A 19,201-nucleotide genomic window follows, 5' to 3' on the forward strand; every position below is an offset into this window, starting at 1 on the left:
ACACATAGGAAGCAATAGGACAGAACTACAATCCTTCCACTAAGAATATGAATTTACTGAGAAAAATACTTTTTTTAGTTAGGAAAAATTTGAAACGAGATCATGAGAATGCTGAGTATCTAGCTTAGGACCCACAAAGAATCAGTAAAAATCAGGAAGATTTACAGGTTTGCATGTCCATACGCACCGCACTGTGAGAGTATCTGAAGTTAACACACTCTAAGTGCCCAGTTTACTGACTGGAACTTTACATTAATCTGGGTAAACATTGAAATTGAACCAGGAGATAAGACGGCCCCAAAGAAACTGTTCGCGTTTGCGTTCTCCTTTCAGAGCAACAAACCCGATGAAATGGGTGTAAGGCAACTTGAAATTCGCATTGCCTGTTGAAAGATAACATCCTGCATACTAATGTCTTTGAAACTGCGATACCAAAGCTACTATAACAAAAGTACCTATATCTTGAAATCAAAGTCTCTGAATTGCAGTCTTCAATTCCCAGAGACACGGGCAATTTGCCCTCATCTGACATGAACATGCTCTCACAGTCTATACATATATCATTAGAGACAGCAGCTTAATCGGTAATTGGTAATAAGTCTTGACCATGAAATTATCTCAACTGCTATTTCGCAGTGTCAGGTAATAATCTAGTTGAATGCAACCTTTTTTTTTTTTTTTTTTTTTAAATGAGAGAACTGTAACACTAACTTTTAACATAATTGAGAACTGGTATTTTTGGCACTAAGACAAAATTGTGATCACAATAAAAACAAAAAGTGAGGATTTAATATATCTGCTACAATATTATATTGCTTAACTCCTGAATGGATTTATCTGCATGCACCTGTCCTTACAGGGAAATAGCAGTAATTAATCAAAAGATGTTACAAACTTTTACAACATATCAACCAGTGCATTATTGTTTCCCTGACAAACCTATCAACACTAGTTATGTCTCCAAGAACACCTCTTACAGATACGAGTTTACTGCCATTGTGAGGAGAAAAAACCCTCAACCTTAAAATCACTTTGTTTTGTAAAATGAAAGTAGTGCTGGTATCGTATGCCACACTAAGAGCTTTAGAAATGGATGTATAATCTAAAAGGATAACACAGGTAGCATAAGACTCCCCAAACCTCTGCAAATAATTGATACTATGGCTAGAGTATCTATGTAACTCCCAAGCTGTACCAAGTATGACCAGAGTTCCTGCTAGCGACAACTGATATTCACCCAGGAAGACCTGCAATGAGCTCGTTTTCTGCTGGTAGCTGAAATATTCTTGATTTACTTAAGCAGAATCTAAAATCACAACTTCAACTGAGAAAGGTCCAATATCTTACTAGTCATTCAAACAGTTCAGCTTCTATTGTGGCTTAAGCTTAAACCCTTTGGCCAACAGATTGGAGTTTACAGAAATGCAGTTCTGCATTCTGAAAAACAGACTGAACACCACCAAAGCTCAAGCTCACGCTGGTAAAGTAAATGAGTACTGCTTGTATTAGGTATGTGAACAAAAATAAGAATCTCCACACTTGTGAAACAGTACATTTTGTAATTGTTAATATCCAAACAAATTAAGGTTTCTGTGACAACGAAGAAATGCATTTGACCACTTACAGCAAAACAGATTTATACAATAACAAGTAACTTATGGCCTTGCCTACCTGCAAATGAATTCCTTCAGCAGGTACACACAATATATTGCTCAGTCATAAAAATATATATTATCTCTTTCCTTTAACATTTAGGTATATAAATATTTTACTGAAGAACATGCATCATTTAGATAAACAACTGCAAGAACATCCTCTGAAACATAGGGTTCTGACATTTAGCAGTATAAAATGATTACATAAACATAGCTATTAAAGTCAAGACAAACCAATACAGCAGTATTGCTGCAGTAAGCAGTCCATTGTGTGCTAGTCCAAAGAAATTAAGCACCTTTTGCAACAGGTTATATAATATATACACACAGAGAGAATGCATTATAAATGGAGTAAAAATAGCACAATTCCATCTGCATGTTCTTCAATCTTGTTTGGACTCCAAACTTACTGTTCACTTCTCTGCTCTTGTTTTCCATTCAGCTCTTGGTCAACTCTGCTTATCAAAGAAAGGAGTAAAATTAAAACTTTGTTAAGTAGTTGTTTAGTTTGATAGCATATATTAAGCAAAACCTATTAATCTTAACAGAAAAACACAGAGCTTTTACGTGGAAAAAGTTTTATTAAATAAATATTAAGAGTTTTATTGAATGCTGTCAAAACACTTTAAAAAAAGTATTTTCCTACCTCCCCATAGAAATTAAAATTGTTAAGAAACCATTTAAATAACTACAGCATTCAAGAGGAAGCATTCGAAAAGTGCAAGTGAAGTTTGACTACAGAAGAAAAAAGCAGGTTCTGTGCTTTTGTTAAAGTATGCAAGCAAAAATAAAAGCTTACAGGTAACATGACAATACCCTCAAGCACTACTACTTTGATGAATTCATACACTGCAGAATAAGCACAGAATTACCTTTAACGGTATAGCAATTAAGACAAGAAGGTAACAGCACCAGTTGAATCCACAAAAATAAGTGGCTCCTTCACTGCAATACTTTTTCTATTAAGTTCCAAGACTCTTGTAATTACCCAGGAAAATTCACTACTGTGTTGCTAAAACTAGGGAGTTTTTTGTTTGTGGCTCCCCCCCCATATCTGCCTTGGGACTAGCAAACCACATGTTGCTTTGCAGTAACTACTGGACAGTTCACAGTCCTGCAAAAGATGTACTCTTCCTCTTTAAATTAAGAGCAAGCTACAGTCTTAACTATATCCTCTGAAAAATAAGTTGTGCATGGAGGTAAATTAATTTTAAAACCAACAGCAATTCCAAAGTGAGAGAGGACAAGGCCAAGCTTGTCTTCTAACAACCTAATTGTCTAACCAACTCGTTCAGTGTCTCAAACTATAACCAGCCAGTTTTTCCAAAATGGTAAGAATAGTGACAGCTCTTCACACCCCCCCACCCAAACCCACTGTAAGAACTCAACCGAGTACTTAAGGATCCAATAGGTCTGGAGCAGTGTTGTCTAGAAGCGACAACCCTAGATGAAAACCTGTTCACCTGCACAGTATGCAGCTGCAACTCACTGTCCTCACTACACTACCTCAGGAAAGCATGCTCTAGCATGACTTACAGGGCTCGTCACAGAAAGTGCAAGAAAATATGGTAAGCTAATGCAAACAAGCTATGCATAAACATACAGCTGACAATACAAATCCATAGAAGTATATCATATTCTAGCTTCCAAAGTGACTCACGCACTCAGCCAAGCAATTCCTACTGCCATCCTCAACAAATTTAGTAACTAAACTTCGACATCTCCTTTCTCCCTATTGTAATAAATAATGCCTACAATTGCTTTCAACCTGATTAAAGTCTCAGTATCCAATAGTGCCCGTGATCTCTCCTCTACACACAAGTTTCACTTAGGAACATACTACCTTTAACAAAAGTGATGGCAGTGCAAGCAATATCAACAGGGACACTAAGAAGGGCTTGTCGTACTGGAGACTTTTAGAAGTTTTTCCATTACTTTTTGAATATCTCAGGTTTGCATCTGGAATACAACGGGCCTTGCAATAGCATTCAGCCAAATTATGCACGATGTGGGAATGGAATTAAGCAGACCTGTTGTTCAATATCTACTAAAGGACTTGTTAAATTTGGCAGGCTTAGCACTTCAGGTTACATGCTACAAGACTGTCACTTAATTGGAATAATTCCTCAAGCATGTTCGACACTTGTCACTAGCTTTACCTGCTAGCTTGCAGGAGGAATTTAATTTCCTTTTAATTTCATCTCTCCATGTTCTTCTCTACATCAATTACCTAATTTAGACAATAAGCCTCCCTCAACAGTTACGCACACAGAGTAATTTAAAAATAGCAAAGTTAGTAGCAAAACCTTTCAGAACATCCGTTAGTGATAGAGTAAAAAAAAATTAAATATCCACTCAAAAGTTTCATCAGCTGCTGGAATAGCTTGAATAGTTAGCAGGAGAGTGAAAATTCAAAAAATCATAATCCAATGTTTATTAGCAAGGAACACAGGCATTGCAAATAGAAACAGCACTAAAAATACTAATTTAAATTTTATCTGTGCAAGTTAATAACTAAAAAGGTAGTGAATACCAAACATAAAAAATACAGGATGCAATACTCGAAATTCTTCCACGGTTGCTTCTCTGCTGATGCATAGCTACAGCTTAATACCTAAAAAAAAAAAATCTTCCTTCAGATGTCACTTCTTGTTAGAAACAGTGAAACTTGATTTAATGAATTCACACAGAAGCACTACTTCTGCCTCTTCAAGATTCAGTTGAGAATCCATGTATCCCCTTAGAAGTGAGCATCTCAGGTAGTAAAAAAGGCTATTCACAAATGTCTGTTTGAACATCCAGTGTGAGTTATTTTAGATGATATACTGTACTTGCAGGCAGTATAGTTACTTTTATGCATAAAAAACTTAGTCACTAGTGCATGTTTGTATTTACAAATGCTTATTCCTTTATGCAAGCCAATAAAATGGGAGTTAGTTGCAGTGCAAATCATCTTATCCAGATGCAACCCTAATCAAAATATGAATATACCTTTTCTGTTTCTTTCTAAACTTTTCTTCTTCATACCTTGGTGAGGAAAAGTTTGATTTCAGTAAATGTAACACATGAAGGCCAAATTCAACAGAAGGTGCAAACTAGTATTAGTGTCAATGCAATTTGTAGAAACATACCAAGTTTTGAAACTGATACACTTAAGAAAAAATATATTGTACCTCCAACATTTATAAGCATTAAAGAAGAAGCATTAAGATTTAGTTACTATGACATAACATGTGAATTCAATACAACTTCTTGTTCAGTACTAACATCCATCATTAAAATTTTAAGTCTGTATTTGTGACAGTTTGAAGCCAGATATAATCCGCCACAGAAGTCCGAGAATTCATTCCATAAGCCATCCAAGTTCAGCCTTTGAAGAACAGTGCAAAGGTTCATCAATACAGAAAAGAGTCTTTCAAGACATGGAATGACAGTCTGAACATCCACAACACATTCTTCAAAAGCCCCAGTAAAAAAAAAAATAAATAAATATTACTCTGAAGGTAGCGCAAGGCTGCTTGAGCACTGTCCTGTCTTTCCTCCCCGCCCCAAGAAAACTGTTTTTTCTATTCTACATGCAGTTAAACTGTGCAGCTGATACAAGCTGAATGTTTACTGCAATAACCAGCCATGTGCAGGGGAGGGGGAGAGATTTGTGGGTTTGCCCAACACAGATGTGCCCTTCTGTCTACACAGGGAGACTATGCCATCTTTCCTTACAGAGTTCCCAGTCTGCGACCAGCTATTATTGTGATGCATACTCTACAGGTTTTTGTAAGTTATACCCTCCAATAGGCCGATGAATTTATCATCGGAATTGTTGGTATTTTGATCTGGCTTAAGATCCAAGTTTATGGTTTCTACTCTATTACTGCACCCACAAGTGCTATTGACAAAAGTATGCAAGCAGAGTTGTGCTGACATTGAAATGGATATTTATACCTGGAGGGAAGGAAGAGGAGAAAGCCAAGGACATTGATGCTGCCTTTACCTCTTCACTAAAGTAGTTTTAGAATAGTTATGGATAGGGATTCAGCATTTTTCCACCACAGCTCTTCTTGTAAATGAAACACCAACCCAAGTGATATTTCACCACTGGACTTGTTGCACATTTTAGCATAAAACCTGAAGATACTACAAATAATTTCAGTATCAACACGCCCAGAATTTCTCACTCACAAGCCAGTTTAGTCTACTAAGTGGTAGAACAACTGGAATGAGGCCTTGTCTCTAGAAGGTAAATTCACACACCATAACTTGGTAATTGTGTAAGGCACTACCTGTAAAAATCTCTATACATTAACATTTTGACTATCCGTGCTACCGCGTACCAAACAGTAGTTAGCAATGTCCTCAAACATGGATACTGCTCCTAGAGATAGCAATGATCTGAGTTAAGTTTTATTAAATGCAAAGTATTACATTCAAACCAATCATCGAATACAATATATACCAGTTCTAAAACATGATCGGTGTAGAACATGTTTGAATAGTAAAACATACTGTTTTATGCACTCTGGGATGACAACGTATTCCATGGGGATGAGTTCAGCTAGTTCTGCCAGGGTAAAGACATATCTAATTTTCTGGCTGAATTTTGAGCTGTGGAAAAGCAAACGCAGGGTACAGTTACAACTTAAAAATATTTCAATAGGTAAATATTAAAAGAATTTTTGAAGTTTAAAGTGAACAGTTAAGAATTAAAAAAAGAAATTGTTTCCAGAACATTACCTAATAAAAGGTTTTGTGATGGCCAGAAGTGTTCTGATGAACCAAGAAGGATGAACTATGATTAACGATTTCAGATTTTTCCTTAACCTGAAGGATTCAAACAGTGGATATAATTAGTAGAACAAAAAGGCAGCAGGACAACAAGGGGCTTTCTAATATATAAAAAGTATGTTTTCGCAAGCACAACTGTCACATAAATCTAATATTCTGAAATCCCGTAATTAGAAATTACCACCTGCCAGAAGATAAAAATACCACAACTGTATAGTCAAAAATTAAGATGTAGTATCAGTTCGACAACGGCAAGGAAATCACGTTCCACAGGGAAGTTTCTTTTAATCTTTTTACACAACTAATGAAGTGGTTCACAAAGGACCTCACCTTACTACCTCATCATATTAATACATGAAGTTTTAAGGATATTCTACATGGTAACAGTATTCACTATTCTAACACTACTATTTTCACAACAAAGAAAAAAAACAACAAAAACCAGGTATGTCTGTAGCACTATTCCACGTTGTCTAGCTTAAGAACATGTTTTCAATACACCAAACAATTTGCTTAATTAAACCTTACCCAGTAGGTACCAGACACCACACTAAACAGCAGTTTTTCCTAAAGTTGTGTATCACTGACCATGTGAATATTCTAAGAAAACACTACAGAGCTTCTTACCTTCTATCAATTTGCTGGTAACACTTCCTAAGCCAGCCTAAACTTGGCATTTTTCTCCGTGTTGTTGCACCATTCAGGTATACTATCATATAGTTCTCTGCTACTAACAGCTCTAAAGTGCCAATTACATACCTGCAGAGACAAGTACAGAAAACTTTAAAGTGAAGATCTGTGGATATTACAGTAATTCCTAGAAGTGCTCAAATATATTTAAAAAAAATACAGGGCTGGCAACGGCGTTGAGCAGTGTCTACTTGTTTCTTCCCTTCCCCTGGAAGCAGATGTAGTTGCTTTTCCATCTGCTACCTTTCCCTCATCTGAAATAGTAAAAGCTTTATTAAAGAAAGAGGGAGAAATAGTTGCCCTTACATTAAAATGCTAAGTTTCACAATGTGAAATTAAGACTGTATTCGGAGGCAGATGACAACTTACTTAAATAGATTGTCCATTAGGTATCTGTAGTTAGGCTGGCTGCTTTCGGGCATAAAGCAAACGGCAAACACAACAATGGCATTTAACCCATCACCATAATAACCTAAAAACAAAGAAAAAAGCAGCAGTTGTGACAAAGGTGACTATACACTGACTACATTTACACAACATTAAGCACATTCAGTAAGCCTTCTCATTATCTACCTTAAAGAGATTTACAAACATCTATTCTATATGGACAGATTCTTACACTTACAGAAAACCTCAAGATTTCTTTTTCAAGTCTGTCTACTTCTAAAGAAGTAGCTGAAGTTGACATAAATCAAATGCTGTACCTACGATCAACATCTCAGTATAGAACCTCAGTATATTTAAGAACATTTTATACAGTCACCTTTTCCTCCAACCTAAACTCCACAGACTTTTCGGAAAAGTCATTAAATTGATTCATGCCTTCGTAGATCTACAGCTAATGCTTTCAACACACACTATTAAAACAAAAAAATTATACTGGTAGCACTGACACTGTAGAACAGGTAAGTACCATCATCTTACATATGTGCATGTCAGTAGCTTCATCTGAACATGTGTACGTTTTGGATGTTTTAATAGGGAAAAAAATTAAATTAACCATATGCCAACCATACTGCAACAAATGAATCACCATGTGAGTACTGATGCCAAAGCTCTTCCTGTGCCACCCCAACTCTGCTTAAAAGCTTCTCAGCTTTTCAACTGCTCCTCAGCACATCACTAATCCTTACCACCATGACTGATAACTTTTTTATATGGTTCAATTGCCTTCATGTCCACCCTGTGGTCCTGTTCTCCAATCCTGAACATTCGCCAGCGTCGACCATCATCTTTCTCCTCTGCCACAGTGTACTCAGTAAGTGATCCTTTCCTAATTACATCAGTAGTTTTTGGTTTCGGAAGATCATCTGCCAAAGTTAAAACATGTTCAAGAACCATTATGAATATTAGGTATAGTGACAATCAATTACAACACAGGTTAACCACTTTGCTATTTTCATGTACGCTAGCCAGTCAGACATATCAGCTTAGTTCCTTCAGTCATTACAAAACAGAATCTCATGGGTGTCATATATATTTTATCACAATATATATGTTGGCAGTTATCCATTGACTGCAGTTTTCTAGGTTAAAATACACAACAAATTTACAATCATGTAGGAAGCCTACTTCATTATAGACTTTCAGAACACAGACTTCGACGAATGTCACCAAAATAGACAAAGTGGTTAACTCCAATGACAATTACACAGGTTGCTTGATCACAGATTTACATAAAAGCATGATTTAAAACATTGACAGTACCTTGCAAGCAGACATGCAGGCAAATCTATTAAGAAATAAAATCTAATTCACGTGTGCAATCGATATATATGAAACTTATGCTGACACCAATCTGCAAAGCAATTTTCTCCAATTAAATTATGATTCTTGACTTTATTGCATAGACCTTACCCAGAGCGAGAAAAACCTACTGCAAGTTAGTTGTCTGTTCCCAAGACAAAGCTGTTAACTGAAACTATCCTTCCAGGAAAATGAAGGCAGCAGCATTAAAGGAAGAAAAGACAGAAACCCTTTTCAGCCACTTTTAAAAACAAGGCACAAACATTTGGAACATTTCCTGCATATAATTGCAAAACTAATCCTAAATACCAATTGTTCTTCACCAAAATGTTGAAAATCCTTTCACATAGGTAAACCCACAGTCTGTTCTGAAAACTTCACCTGCAATATGTTTTTAGGTATTTTAAGAAAACCTCCTATTCTAAAGGGTGTTTCTTTCTCCATTTACAAGCCATCTTGGAATGAAGAACAGGTCGTGTTTCATACTTAACAGTGAAAAGAGAGCTTCCTATTTACTCAGGAATTAAAATAATATTATTTCCAAACTAAAAAAATAATTGCATTTACGTGTTTACGTAGAGACATTCTTAAGTCATGAAGTTTACAGAAGTTAAAGACTCCAACTGTTTGACCAACACAACAGTTCTTGGCTTACACAAAAGGGCCTTAAAACATAATTAAACTTTAAGTTTAAAATTTCTACTTTAACCCCTACACAGAACTTCTTAACCTCAAATAAAATTTGTTATAATCTCCAGTTTTGCCTTTAAGATGAAATGTCTATTTATTTCTCTAAAATTAAGATCATTACTACTGTGGCTATAGCTAACTTAACTTCCTTTCAAGTAATTTCAGAATTCCCTGACACAAAACAGAGGCTCTTCTACCACTTCCAGTCAATCCAGAAAGCACACAAACTCTAAGGCTACTGACCTTCTGCCATTTCTCACCACACTAAGATATGAGATCAGGTGTTACTCAATATTTTCAAAAACACCACTCAGCCCTCCTTAAACACAAAGACTTGCAATTCATCAATTTGTCACTAGCTAATCTATTCTCCACTTCAAAGGTTCACCTCCATTTAAAGTTGATCTATAACACATGTAAAATATCTTTCATTTTTTTTTCCCCCAGGTTGGTTCTTTAAAACATATTGCAATGGAGAGGATTTTCCATAACTTCAAGTCTTACAGGTGCTTAATGACATTCACCTCAGTCACCTCAGAATTTGGTATTACAGCTACTGTTATGTTGCCTGTTTACTAATCAGTTGAGGTCCAGTGTGCTCTTGAAAAATTCATTGTGCCTATTTCCAATTTCTAATCTAATCTAATCACTCCCTTTTATTTTTCCTCTTGTAGTATTGAGTCATCATTCCCACCTGAAAAACTGTTGGCCTGCACATACGAAAATGTAAATATTGTAGGGCATCAGACAAAAGTAACAAAATACTTACCTTCCCATTCAAACTCATCGCTATTTTCTGAAGGAGTATCTAAATTGTCCAAATCAATCTCTCCACTTTCATCCAAGTCATCAGACAAAACAGATTCCTCGCTGTGATCCAAAGTTAAGCTGATATCTGGAGCCATCAGTTTCCTCCTCACTTTGGTTCCATTAACCTCTACATTTTAAAAAGCAAGTTATTTATTTTCAAAGATAAAACAAGTTTAGACAAGCATATTAACAAGGCAGAAGAGCACAGTGCTTTCTCAGAATGCATTCTAAGTTCATGCCCATAGTTTAAACGATGTACCTTTGGAATAAGAATTAAACACAAGGTGATAAGAACAGCACTGGGAGGTCAAAGTTCTCAAGTCCTCAAGGCCGTTAAGTTTAACCAATTGCATCCACACTATGATCACAGTGGTAGACCACCATACTCCCTGCAGAAGAAAAACCTAAAGTGCTGCCACCACCTAAGCAACTATCACCCATGCTAGCTATATCAAAGCGTACCATGAGTTGTTACAGATATTAGACTAAATAAGCCTTGAAAATAATGCAACAGATACATGTCCTGAGCCTTTCTTTTTGTTAGGTATTGGTATCATGACCACCTTTGATGAAATAAAAAATAATATACAAGCTCCAAAAAAAGGAGGCTGACAAACAACTGTGAGGACAGAAAACTAAAGAAATTACTACATGAATATACAGCATGCTTTGAGACACAAGGCAAATACTTGCATGATTTTGTGAGCAATTGAAAGCAGGGAATTAAATAAAATTACTGATCCAGCTCTGGAAAAGCCACAACTAAATCAGACAGACAAGATCAAAAAAATTTTAAAAAGCAAAAAACCCACCCGTCTATTATTCCCCCTCTGACCATTTGGAGAGGCAACATTCTTAAAAGGCCACAAAGGTCTAAAATTTGGAGCAAAATTAAGACAGGCCCTAACTGATACATAGAAGCCTAAAAACAAACCAAGATTTTAAGACAGGTGAGCGCAATAATTCATTTATGTCCATTATTACCTGGATAACTCTGTTCACATGGAAGATGAAGAGTCTCATATTTTATTCCAAAACCCTCTTCTCTCTAGACAAGATGTTTATAATTTCCTTCATACAGAAATGTCACTTAGAATGCTGTTTCCTCCAGCCTGACTCAAAAATATAACCCAATCCCCAAAAAACACCCTGAAACAAAACAGAGCTTCAAAACAGCCATCTAAGCAGGAAGCAGTCAGCTTGACTGGAGTTGAAAGCTCTTACCTGCTTCACTTTCTGTTCCAGCTGCAGCCAATACCTCTGCCTCAACAGGATCATCCTCTGGCAGGGGCCTGGTGCACAGAGTAGAAACTATTGTTAGAACTTTTTTTTGTTTTTTTAAATAACCAGCTAAATGGCAAATATTTAGACTTACACACTGCTAAAAAACCACTATGGGATAGTACTGAACTAAATTTACTCATAGTCTAAGTCCAAGCTTTCAGTAAACAAAGCACCACAGTAGCAGAAAATTCCTTTACAGTAATCAAGTGACCATCTGTTGTTGTGACAAATGCGAAAATACTGATTACTATTAGTGTGTGTCATCCTTAAGAAAACCTGTCATACTCTTGCTTAAGAAAATATGACATTAAATACATTACAGAAGTAGTTTAGTCTTGTTATTACAGAATGCCTCTAACAACAGCTGTTTTAGTTTCTTTGCAGGCCCAAGCATCACTAGCAGTCTTAACTGTTAAAAATTTTGCTCAGAAATGATGCTTAATGAAATATTTGGGCTTTCAGACACTGATAATAATATGCAAACAATGTAGTTGCAAAAGATTACCACAGAAAACAAAGCCAAACTCACAAATTTTCACTTTAGTTAACACTAGAAACTTCAACAGCAGCATTACTGTATTAACCGACACATGAACATGAGGCGATCCTCAATAAAGAAACATGCTACAAAATCTTTTCAAGACTACTATACTACTGGAAACCACTTCAAGATTATTTTTGAGTGTTAGTTCACCAAGAACATAAAGATGTATCTTATTCTGGATGTTATGCATTTGATTTGAATGACATTAAAAAAAATTAACAACCTTGGAAAATCTTCATCTTGCCATTCTTCCTTAAACTCAACACCTTCCATTCTCCAGCCAACTTGAAATGCTAATAAAGACTCCTGATTAGCCAGAACTTCTTGTCTTCAGGACAGTGGGCTAAAGAGGAGCTGCAGGAACAGTAGATACTAGTTCAATGCTATTGTAACTCCCATACTTGCAACACATCCTTTCACTCATCACCAAGTTGCGGTATTATGAGGGGGAGGAAGGGAAGGGGAGCACACACCAAAACCCAACATCCAGGGAGAAGTTTATAGTTTGTTTCAATTTTTTATTTCTCCATACAAAACTGCTTATGGAATGGTTTATCATACAGTAGCTCAGGCTGAAGGGATCTCATGTAGTCCAATACCCTGCTCAAGCAGGATCAACCTCTCTGTTAAAATCAAGGCCCTGAACAACCTGATCTATCCTTTTAAAATTACACCATTTCACTTTAAACTGCAAGAAACCTGACAGCTCTCTAGACGCTATCGGAGATATTCAGTAAGTGTGTAATTTGAAAAAAAAAAAAAAAAAACAAACCCAGATGGTCAGATCTGAAATACAATCCAGTTATTAAAAAAAACCCCACACACTTTAAAGACAACTGTTTCAGAAAGTGTTTTCAGAGAACTCACCCTATGATGTGCAAGTCAAGCTGTGTTTTTTCAGGCTCACCCATCACCAGTAGCAAGACATCCCAACTAATGGAACATAATAAACCATTCTGCTGACATACAAGTCCAAGCCAGTTGAAGCTTTTGGCTGCGTTGGCTCTGAGGATTGGCAGGGACAGGTAAACTTATCAATGAAGTTATTATGAAAAATCAACACTAATCAAAACAGGAAACTGAAAGACATTTTTAAACGTAAAGAAGCAACCAGCATAGAACACGAGTAAGTATAAAGTTTGAATGCAATCATACTGCCAATTAGGCTGGAGACAATTTATTTTTTATGCCACTAAAATGACACAAGTAACCCTTACTGCTCTGTAGGATCACCTTTCACAACTAGTCTCAATTTCTCCTGACCTGATTACAATCACAGATTGATTTTAAAACATCCTGCAATGCTTAAAGCTACACTACACAAGCTGATGAATAAAAAAAAAAATATTTAAAAGACTGATTCTTTTGTAAAACTGCAGTACCAGAGACAAGTTAAACATTAATGACTAAAATTTACGCTTATTTTACTGACATTTCGCTGCTTCCCTCACTCAGGAAACTGAAATAAGATTTCTAGAAGATAGCAACCTACTTCCTCTTACAAGTCAGACTCTCCTTGTTTGCATCATTCAGCCCCTGCACTGCCCAGCTGCTGGCAGTATGCACCTGTGCACACTATCTCCAAGAAGTTGCCCCCAGCAATTGTCCTCCCAGCTTTCCCTCTTTCTATTTGTCTTTTTTTGACTAATATACTGTTTGGAGTAGTTTCCAGGCTTGGGGTGGACCTGCTGGAGAGCAGCTCTGCGGAGAGGGACCTGGGTGTCCTGGTGGACGACAGGTTAACCATGAGCCAGCAGTGTGCCCTGGCTGCCAAGAAAGCCAATGGGATCCTGGGGTGCATCAAGAAGAGTGTGGCCAGCAGGACAAGGGAGGTTCTCCTTCCCCTCTACACTGCCCTGGTGAGGCCCCATCTGCAGTGCTGTGTCCAGTTCTGGGCTCCCCAGTTCAAGAAAGATGAAGAGCTACTGGAGAGAGTCCAGCGGAGGGCTACGAGGATGGTGAGGGGACTGGAGCATCTCCACTACGAGGAGAGGTTGAGGGAACTGGGCTTGTTCAGCCTGAAGAAGAGAAGGCTGCGAGGGGACCTTATAAATGCCTACAAATATCTGCAGGGTGGGTGTCAGGAGGATGGGGCCAAGCTCTTTTCAGTGGTGCCCAGTGACAGGACAAGGGGCAGTGGGCACAAACTGAGGCACAGGAAGTTCCGTCTGAACATGAGGAGGAACTTCTTCCCTCTGAGGGTGACGGAGCACTGGAACAGGCTGCCCAGGGAGGTTGTGGAGTCTCCTTCTCTGGAGATATTCAAGACCCGCCTGGACAAGATCCTGTGCAGCCTGCTGGAGGTGACCCTGCTTCGGCAGGGGGGTTGGACTAGATGACCCACAGAGGTCCCTTCCAACCCCTACTATTCTGTGATTCTGTGATTCTTGCTGCTTGAATCATATGGCTTTCCTCATTAAATATGCTCTCTCTTTCATTACGATGCTTACATTCTCAGCATACAGTTTCTCCTGGGTACTAACCTGCTGAGTATTTGCAACAATTGGTTTTAAATATTTGCTTGGAGATAAGATCATATTTTGATCAGTATTAACAGTGAATATGTGCATAGTTCTTTAAGCATTTGTCTCAGGACACTGAGATGAAGCACGAAAAGTTTCACAAGGTACCCTACGCAGTCAAGAGAATACAGTGGTTACAATCAGTATGGAAGGAATCACCTGATGCAAATACACAGTTTACTGTAAACAAACAAACACTAAACCTAAAAGAAAATCTAAATTGACGACTTTCTGATGTCTGAAATTTATGGGTATAAGCTCAACTAACTTGCACACTTTGCTAATCATAGAAGAACTTACAGGCCTCGTTAATCACTTATCCTCAAAGAAGGAACCCAAAACAAGCAGCTTCAAAGACTGGTAAAGGAAACATCCTGTTACAAGGAGAACTGTCCGACTGGAAGATTGCTACTCCAATGAAGTCAGCAAAATTCACAGTAACTGGGTCAAAGTCAAGGACAGCAGGGGGAGATAGCGAGCACCGACTCAATTCAGGACCAAAAGGGTCACAACCCCCTCCTCCCTCCCTTGAGCCTGTGCAGTACATTAAAATTGAACTACAACTTTAAATTGAAGCAGAAGATATACAGACCAATAGGAAACTGCCATGCATAACTAAGCATCTTTTAGGTGGAGTTTAGAAGATGCCTAACTAAACTGTATAAATACTGTACTTGCTCGACAGAATTTTGAGCTAGCTTTGTGGAATACCACCTTGCCCCCACTTTGCGCAAACTTGTAGTAAAAGAAATACCTCAACCCTGTGTGTATCAGCTTGCATACCAGGTAAAGACCCCACTTTTGGATAACATTTATGCTTAAGGGACAGATGAAGAAATGAACAAAATTGACAGTAAAAAAAACCCCACCCCACCACCACAAACCAACCCTATCGCTGTGCTGGCGGATACAAGATCTCGCCTGCCCTGCCCTTACAATACAATTCAAAGCAGGATTTTGCTCCAAGACTTGAACAGTTCTCTCACCACACTTTTGAAGAACACCAAACACCAAGTAACATCTATTAATTTCAAAAGTACAGCATTTTCATGGAAAAGCAATTCTGACCTGCATGTATTTCACAACATTGTGATAAACTTGACACAGTAAGACAGACAGAGTTTAAAAGTTACTCATGCTGTAATCGAAGCTGAAGACACTTTTACAAAACACTTGTCACCTTACTTACAAAATTCTCACCAGGAACTTCTCACGAAGGTAGATTTGAAAGCACTCACTCACTAAATACTACATAGTACAACTGAAAACAACTTACAAGGCAAGTTACAAGTTCAACATCGGATATTCTTGAATTTAGGTTTTCAGCAGCCTACTTAACATGCAGACTAAGTAGTTGGTTTGAATGTTTCGACTTGAAGTCTCACATATAAAAGCACTATCATTTGTCAACTAGAAGAATGAGAAATTAAGGAGTAAGGGTAATCTTCCTGGGAAAGTTAGAAAAGAGCTGACTTTGAAGTTAACTACTGAATAATTTTACATCACTAATATAAATGCTTACAAAACAGGGGAGAAAAATCTGCTATTTCTGCTTATACAAACTAAAGCAGAGCTTATGATAGTCTTCCTGCAGCTGCTGTGGTAGTGCTGACATCTTCTGGTTTTACTACACCGAAGCCTCTTTTTAGTTCAGCTGTAAATCAAAGATCTAAAAGCTTAACTAGAAAAATGTATTATGTTGTAATGACACAAGTATTTATTAGTCACATAGCAGTAACGCAATTCATTTCTACCTGATCCTAGCACTCTTCGTGGCCAACTTAAAGTTGTGGCTTCTGGAAATAGCAATCCTGGTCATTTTTACTCTCCATTGCTCATTACTTCCCATTTTACTTAAAGAAATGGAATTGGAAGATTGGGAGCTATCTAAAGGTCAGATATTCTTTGATGTCTTGAAGTTTCTGGATGCAGGATGGCCATGCAGTCCTGCCTTCTTATTGGAACCACTCGACTTTGGTGCTCAAACTATGCCTCTTATACTTTTGAGTATCTCAACAGGCAAGTTACGGTATCACAAAGAGAAAAAAACATATCACAAGCCAACACATCACTAAAACCCACCACTCTCCCCTACATCTAATCAATGGATTTCTATTTCCAAAACAGCAGCTTTAACCTACTTAAGTTTGCATCTGAAGATTATTACTGCCTGCATCAGGAGTCAAACATCAGTGTTCTCACCTTTTTCCTGGAAGAAGATACAATTTTCAGAGTTCTCTCTTTAACACCAAGCTGGCTTAGTTGGCAGGTGCTGGAATACCAAACACAACAGTGTTAAGCAGCCTATTGTAAGTTGCCATTTAAAAAAAAATTAGTTTACAGCTAAACAGAGACTATAATCTGTCCCACATACTTAAAAAAAGACAACCGAATGCATGAGATCATTTTACTCATGATGTTAAAGACCTCCTGCAAAAATTATTTTTTAGGTTTTCATCCTTGAGTTCTCAGAGAAATATACAAATAAATAGGAGTTATGCATTTATACAGTCATGTCTACCAGTCCAATACAAAAGACCTATCATCAGTCCTTGATCATCACCTCAGCATCTGAAGCAGAATAAACACAAAGTTTATTTTGCAAGACAATTGCAATGATGAGCACACTACTGAACTACGCACCTGATCGCCAAAGAACAGCACGTTGTTTCAGTCTCAGAAAGTTGAAGTAAACTTCACAAAAAAGGTTAGCCTACTTTTTTCTAGATTTCACCTTCAACATTTCTACACAAATATCAACTGAGTTAAATGAAATCCAGATTCCAGGCATTAAAGAGGTGCCTCAGAGTATTTTTCACATTTGATTTTCCAGCAAGCCAACAGAAAGGAAGAAATACATTTTCTGGTACACAAATCCATATAGTGCAGTTCACTAGTTTCTAAATGCTTTTATAACCCCATTGGCTTTCAGAGCGTGACCACACTAGCCATGACCTCAGGAAACATTTTGCAGATCTAAAGACAGACATGCAACCTTTATCACTTGCAAGCTTGTATAATGAGGTGATACAAGGACTGTCATCAAAACCAAATATATTCCTTTACTCCTTTTACTCCCTTCTCTCAGCATCAAAGCACAGAGAAATCAGTCAGCTAAAAGAGAAAACTTTTGAAAACACTCTTGCTTTCATCTGTAAGAATATTATTTGAAACTCCACATTCAGAGCAACAGAAGAATCTGCATTTCTGAATCACTGAGATTCATTTAAAGGTAAACACTAACTTGACAGCCAACAGCCAAAGAGAATTTCTACCCTGTCTAAACAGAATCAACACTCCTTTGTAAGATTTAAATATGCACACAAGTTAACTACAAATAATTACTGCTTAGTGTATTACACTAGTAGCTGAACATCAACAGGAACTAGAAAACAATTCTTAACTTCTGCAATACAGCTTTACACTGTGCATTTGCTAAACTTAACACGGAAAAAATCACTCCATTCGCACATCCCGCTCATTACCCAGTCGCACGAGAGAAAGTGGTAAACAAAAATAGTTTCCGTAATTGAAAGCAGCCCCCAGCCTCGCCAGTGAACACACGGCTGCAGTTCATGCCACGGGCACGGGCAGGGACTCCGCGGCGCAGCACCGAGGTGCTCGAAGCTCTTCCCCCGCCGCTGCCCGACACCGCGCCCTGCGGAGGAAGCCGGGCGCTCGGCAGAGCGGGGCCGCACCGCAAGCCCGCTCCGCTCCGCGCGGGGCCGCCCGGCCGCGAAGGCGGACCCTGCTCGGGCAGCACCGGCCCCCCGCGCCCGCTGGGCCCGGCACCGCGCGGCCTGGCGGCGGCTCTCCCACCCAAGGCGCCGCCGCGGCAGAGCACCCAGCGCCCGGGGTCTCCTGACCGAGCCCCACCGCCCTCGCGCACCAGCCGGCGGCTGGGCCGCAGCCCCGCCCTGCGCCCGCACGGCCCGCGGCCTAAGAGCTGCCGGCTCACCGTTATCGCTCCCTCGAGGACAGGGCACGGCGGGAGACGGGCGGGGCGAGGACGGAACGGGCCAGGCCGGACCACGGCCTCGCCCGCGCCGCCGCGGAAACGTATCGCTCTACTGCCTGTCCCTGCTCACCCGGAAGAGCATTCACCGCCGGACTCACGTGACAGCCCCTCTCCCAGTGGGTGGGCTAGCGCACTGACGCACATGCGTACAATAAAGCCGCTGCCGCCCGCCCCCTGCGCGGCTGGCGCGTGCGCACTCTCTGCTCGCGCGGGGCGCGGCTCGCGCCGCTGTGAGGGGTGGCGGCGGCGGCGGCGGGGCGTACGCGACGCTGGACGTGCGCTCGGTGCCTGAGGCGATGGTGCTGTTCTGTCCGCTCCGTGCTGCGCGCCAGACTTACTGTGACTCGTGTACCTGTTTTGGAGCGTCGTGTGCCTGTGGCACCCAGCTTTTAGCAGTAAAGATCTGGTGATGTGACTTTCGCGGGCGGCTTGTGAGGTGCTTGCCGTAGCACCTCAGCCT

At 39.2% G+C, this 19,201-nt stretch overlaps 1 protein-coding gene across 2 annotated transcripts; it reads right to left on the minus strand.

Moving 5' to 3' along the window:
- Positions 1-1,539: 1,539 nt before the first annotated feature.
- BNIP2 (BCL2 interacting protein 2) lies at positions 1,540-18,848 on the minus strand. Of its 2 annotated transcripts, XM_075431446.1 has the most exons (13): positions 18,682-18,848; positions 16,926-16,995; positions 13,069-13,206; positions 12,425-12,555; positions 11,598-11,665; positions 10,333-10,500; positions 8,261-8,437; positions 7,497-7,599; positions 7,065-7,196; positions 6,387-6,473; positions 6,159-6,257; positions 4,647-4,682; positions 1,540-2,110 (listed from the first exon to the last, which is right to left on the minus strand). In XM_075431446.1, exons 4-13 carry the CDS (start codon positions 12,472-12,474, stop codon positions 2,062-2,064), a joined length of 969 nt encoding a protein of 322 aa, XP_075287561.1. In that variant the 5' UTR covers positions 12,475-12,555; positions 13,069-13,206; positions 16,926-16,995; positions 18,682-18,848; the 3' UTR covers positions 1,540-2,061. The 2 variants fall into 2 exon arrangements, with proteins under 2 accessions (XP_075287561.1, XP_075287562.1); XM_075431447.1 differs by lacking the exon at positions 4,647-4,682.
- Between the last annotated feature and the right edge of the window lie 353 nt (positions 18,849-19,201).

Source organism: Opisthocomus hoazin, chromosome 10 (genome assembly GCF_030867145.1).
Source record: "Opisthocomus hoazin isolate bOpiHoa1 chromosome 10, bOpiHoa1.hap1, whole genome shotgun sequence".
Classification (NCBI taxonomy): domain Eukaryota; kingdom Metazoa; phylum Chordata; class Aves; order Opisthocomiformes; family Opisthocomidae; genus Opisthocomus; species Opisthocomus hoazin.

Bases quoted from the DNA above. Each gene is read 5' to 3' on its own strand.
- BNIP2 (XM_075431446.1), bottom strand. From the start codon at position 12,474: ATGGAAGGTGTTGAGTTTAAGGAAGAATGGCAAGATGAAGATTTTCCA. The intron at 7,600-8,260 runs GTAAGGATTAGT...CTTTGTTTTTAG, and splicing joins AAAAGTTATCAGTCATGGTG to GTTATTATGGTGATGGGTTA. The intron at 6,258-6,386 runs GTAATGTTCTGG...GCTTTTCCACAG, and splicing joins ATCACAAAACCTTTTATTAG to CTCAAAATTCAGCCAGAAAA.